Consider the following 5,048-nt stretch of genomic DNA (forward strand, 5'->3'; position numbering starts at 1 on the left):
AGGTTGCAATGATCTTGACAGAGTAATCATGGCTGATTTTGATCCCTTTCTTGGTTTACTTGTCACTCTCACAGTACCCCTCTTCATCAAGGAGTTTAAATAGGTAGCATTGAATTGAATACTTCACTGATCATAGCTTGAATTATTGGTAACCAGAAGGTGATTCTGAATTAGAGCTGACATCTAAGAAGGATGAAATGTGTGCACTAATTACCTTGTCATTTGCAAAACACCACATACACTGCCACCTTGTAAATTGGTCTTGTAATTTAATTACACAGTGACGCAATGGAAATTATTAAGAATTATGACCTGATTCTCAGGAATTGCCACTACAATAGATATTTTAAGTTCACAATGGTTTATATTTGATTGAAATTCTTCTATATGGCTTCAATTCAGCAGGCTATGTTTCTGGGAAGAGACCTGGAAACCAGTATAATCTTTCATTGGGTGCTTGGTCGTCAACCCAGGCCATCTCTTCATGAACCATGTGATCCTAAAAAGTAACAACAATAACAACTGCAAAACCAACGACAGAAAAATCAGCAGGTGATCTAAAACCCAAATTTATTTTTCTTGATACTGGCTAGTACATTTCCCTTGCCTGTAATGAGAATTAAGTGTAAAATCAGGGCATATGATAATTGCAGATATTTCTCCGTGTTCCCATATGACCAGCAGATTTAATGATTTATTGATAAGTATGGAGAAGTTACTTAAACGATTCCCTTGCTTAAGGTGGTTTGGTTGGCTTTATTTTGAGTTCTTGTTGGCTCTTTAAGGCATTTTCCTTTCTTCCCATTGGTTATTGTGATTATTTGGGTTTACTTTATCAAGACACTCGGTCAAAAAGTGCCCATTTATGTAGCTTACCAAAACTCTCTTTGTGCGATCAGCATCCCATCCTAGATCCTTCATTATGGATGATACAGATGTGCACCCTGTACCCTGTAGAAACAGAAAATAGTGCAGAGTTGGCTACATAGGTAACAAATTTAGGAGACTTCTGTCAGAAACTTGCTGCTGGAAAATTATCATCCATGCTTCTCAAAATATCATTGGTCAGTTAAGACAAGAAAACTGAAATATTACAGTCATATCATTTATAAAAATAGTATTATGTATGTGTAGGGATATGCTTGGCAAAGAGTAGGAGGGGGAAAGATGGCAAGGAAAATAATGACAAGAGCCAACAGAAGTCTGTAAGGTGTGGTCAGGGGGAGAGAGAAGTCCATGACAGAAACCAACCATTTTGGTTGCCATGGCATGGCTTTAAATACAAACCTGTGCAAGCTGAAGAGCAGCAGTGTGATCCATGCTCAATTCTCCTGGCACTGATTGGACGAGCCGTTTGGTACCGACTGGTATGATCTGGAAGCCACTTCCCATTACATGTAGCTTTTTGATGGCACGTGCCAAATCATCCCTGGAATGAACAGGGTAGCAAAGTTAGCCTTTGAGCTTCATGAGCAACACTATGAAAGCTTGTTCTGGTTTCTACAGCATAAAGCCACTAGAACTATTGCTGCTCCCCATGGATGGCCTGGGTGGAGAAAGGTACTGTAATAGTAAAGTGTTTTCCACAAGAACACGCAAAAAAATAAACCTGGCCAAGTCTCAGATCTGGAACTCATAATTCAAAGTTTTTCATCTTTAAATTGAAATGCCACAGCATCTCCCATTTTCAAAATGGTGACTTCTTCATAATTAAGTCAAGAATACCTAATTTCTTCCACCAAACTTAAAATAAAGTAAACCAAAAATTACTTTGAAAGTAAACTTGCAACTCTTACTCAGATACATCTTGTCTAGATTTGCTAGTCTTGAGAATTTTCTTGTGTAAGTCATCCATTGTCATCAGGCCTAGATGTTAAAAGACAGATATAAACATTCACACCATAGATTCAAAAGGGAAGACAATATTTATTTATCTGTTGCTTATAGAGACTCAAATGCATATGCAACAAATATCTGGATATTAATAGTGTACTGTTCAGTATTACCCAGGGTTTGAGCTAGGATTTGACTATTAAGGGTCAATTTGTCCCTTTAGATTATTTTTGGGGGGACATTTTCCATTTCTGAGGGTCGCTTAAGCATAGGGAAAATTTCAAACTGAACTAAAATTTTAAACATTTAATGAAATGGCAACAAGTTATATTGTAATGTAGCATGCTTCTTTTTATCTTTCTCTGTAAACTCTTAACCATTCACCAGAGCGTGGCGAGAGCATGAAATGCTTTGGGGACAATTTCGGGGGAAAAAGCCGCAATTTTGAACATTTTGTCAAAGTATCCAGAATTGGATGAAACACTACTAAAGTGGTTTTGGGAGAAGAAGAGTCAGGATAAGTCAAAAAGTTTTTTATTTTGAATCACAATTTTGTAGTTAAAAAAAACAACGCTTTACTCAGCCGATTTCTGTCAGATCGTGTTGCAATATTTACACAAGCCGTGGGAATGACTGCTTCTGATTGGTCAGTTTCCGATGTTGTCAAAATGAGACAAAACAAACATCTAAATCTTGCTTCTCTTATCTTTCACAAAAATTGCTGTTAGCGTATTAATTCTGCGGCTAAAACCAAATTGTTTATTGAAAAATTGTGCCGTTTATAGTCGAATTTATGTTGAATTTCAACTCCTGCGATTTTTTTTTGGGCACAAATACTTCAGTAAAATTTGTCGCAAAAATCGCTCGCTTTTTTAGGGGACTTATCAATAAAGGGCAAAATTACTGAGCGCTGATTGGTTGAGAGAGAGGGCGTTTTTTTTCTTAATCGAGGGCATTTTTAGTAATCAAGAGAGGGCATGATTACCTGTTAATGATTGGCTAATCCGTTGCATAGCAACCGTTCGTTATCTTGAAATTTTGATTTTCCTTCGTATAAATTTTGCCCTTTATTGATAAACAAGTAATCCCATGAGACCTCGTACTATTAAGGATTAATTGCACTTGAGTTTTCAAAATTTTCCAAATTGCCCTCGTCGCTTTGCGACTTGGGCAATTTTGGAAAATTTTGAAAACTCTTGTGCAATTAATCCTTAATAGTACTTGGCCTCATGTGATTACCTATACAAATTGACCCCTGAATCATTTTTGGACAGGACATTTTAAATTTTATTGCGGGATTGGCGCAATGGGGCGGCCTGGCTCAAACCCTGATTACCTGCAAATTCATTCAATCTAACTTGACACTAGCTATGTGAACATGTCTTCTCATATCATGAAGGAAATTTTTAACATCTTGTAAGGATTGCACAAACCTCCATTCCGTGACCTTGTTGCCATGCAGATTTCAACAATTTGGATACCAAGCTGGTTTAGAATAAGACAAGAAGAACATGAAGGCAGTTTAATAACAATGTTACTATCCTTTACTCATAGCTGTGGGAGGATTTAGACTTTAGATGACCATGCAATAGTTTTACTTACTGTTGAAAAGAATAAGTGTTGCACTTCACAATGGTTATTGATTGCAAAATAGATAACCAATTTTGTTTGGAGTTATTGACAAAGAATAACACCAAGTTGCATACATCATGCAATGACATCGATAACAACTTTTGTAGTTTCTAGGATTACAAGATATTACATAATATTTATTAGCTTTTGCCTCTTGCTAAGCTCAGTTTTTGTGTCTTTTTGTAAATTTTTCACCTTTGTTAATAAGTCTTGTGTTGTAAGCCATACTTTTTTCCCATTTGATGAAGTATTGGTAATAGTGTATTAGGAGTGCCTTGCAAAGGATCTTGCCATTAGTTTGTTTTTGGTGTTTCATCTGACTACCTACCTCATAGTAGAAATCTCCAACACCAAGCAGCTCTGCCCAGAAACCTTTGCTTGCTGAAATGCAAGTGGCAGCAAATGTGGTATGAGAACTTGATGTTTCTTCAGTTGAAGCGAAATGCCTTGGTTTTCCCTCTGTTTGATGGTATTCCATCATATGTATGAACACAAATCCAGAGATGACTTGTGCTACTAGAAATAAGAGGTTTTTCCAACCTGCTCTCTATATGGCTTTCTACCTAACAGACCTCAGTTGTTCTGAGTGTTGATGATGCTAATGCCTGCTACATGTAAATGCGAATATTTTGTTTTGGTTTCTTTGATCCTCAAGTATATAATAGAAATTAAGTCTTGAGGGGTTACCTCAGTGTGAGGCAAAACTGATGAGACATAAAATTAAGAATAAATGCCTACAAAATGCAATAAAACTTCAGCAAAATTTACGTTTTCCATTGGTTAAGTTAATTGTTTTAAACTACCGGGCCAGAGCGGCCATACATATAGCTTACATGCCAGAGGGTCGACACCGATGCGAGCACACATCTGCTGAAAGTGGCCTCTAAACTCAGGGTTCTTCTTAATCTCCTGTTTGTACTTCCCCGCGAAGTCTTCGAGTGATGTCTTGAAGGAATCTAGCTGTTTCCCCATCTAAAAGTAAAAAGGCATGGCCAAATTTTTCTGAGAAGAGATAGCTATCTTAAATATTTCGATAATGATTTCATAACGGAAGCAAAACAATTCATATGGAATTGATATTCTACAGACTTAAATCGGCATACTCCTCCTAGCTAAATAAACTAAATCCTTTTTGCCAAGAGCTGATGAAGGAAGAGTACAAAAATTCTCAGAAACATAAAATGGTTATTACTTGGGACAGTTGAATGTCTGCTATTTCTGTGCCCTTTGTAGCATACTTCTCCTGAAAAAAAAATGAGTGAAGATTTTAAATTAAAAAAATTAAGGGTGCTGACTTGTTTAGCAAGGAGCACATCAAATAGAGCCAGGTTTTTTTTCTAATTATTTTTTCGGGGCTAGACTGAAGTTACCCTCGCCAAACGTTGTCTGTTAATTGCTCCAACTCCTCCTGGTCCTCTCCGCATCTTTACAACGATCTTTTCTCTTCCAAAATAATCAAAATTTGGACATGTTTTCAGGTGCTGTTAGGGAGATTTCAGTTGTTTTTCCGCCATCTTCAGCGGTAATATGTAGAAGGACAATTTATCTGTTATAATGCATTTCGGCCAACGACACGTGCGCAC

General features: G+C 37.0%; 1 protein-coding gene across 1 annotated transcript; it reads right to left on the reverse strand.

Moving 5' to 3' along the window:
• Positions 1-247: 247 nt before the first annotated feature.
• Positions 248-4,990, reverse strand: LOC131791706 (vacuolar-sorting protein SNF8-like). The gene is made up of 9 exons (XM_059109077.2): positions 4,836-4,990; positions 4,658-4,708; positions 4,299-4,437; positions 3,794-3,846; positions 3,267-3,318; positions 1,797-1,866; positions 1,288-1,429; positions 877-951; positions 248-499 (listed from the first exon to the last, which is right to left on the reverse strand). The coding sequence occupies exons 1-9, from the start codon at positions 4,887-4,889 to the stop codon at positions 407-409; spliced, it is 729 nt and encodes a 242-aa protein (XP_058965060.2). The 5' UTR covers positions 4,890-4,990; the 3' UTR covers positions 248-406.
• Between the last annotated feature and the right edge of the window lie 58 nt (positions 4,991-5,048).

The sequence above is a fragment of the Pocillopora verrucosa genome, chromosome 10 (genome assembly GCF_036669915.1).
Source record: "Pocillopora verrucosa isolate sample1 chromosome 10, ASM3666991v2, whole genome shotgun sequence".
NCBI lineage: Eukaryota > Metazoa > Cnidaria > Anthozoa > Scleractinia > Pocilloporidae > Pocillopora > Pocillopora verrucosa.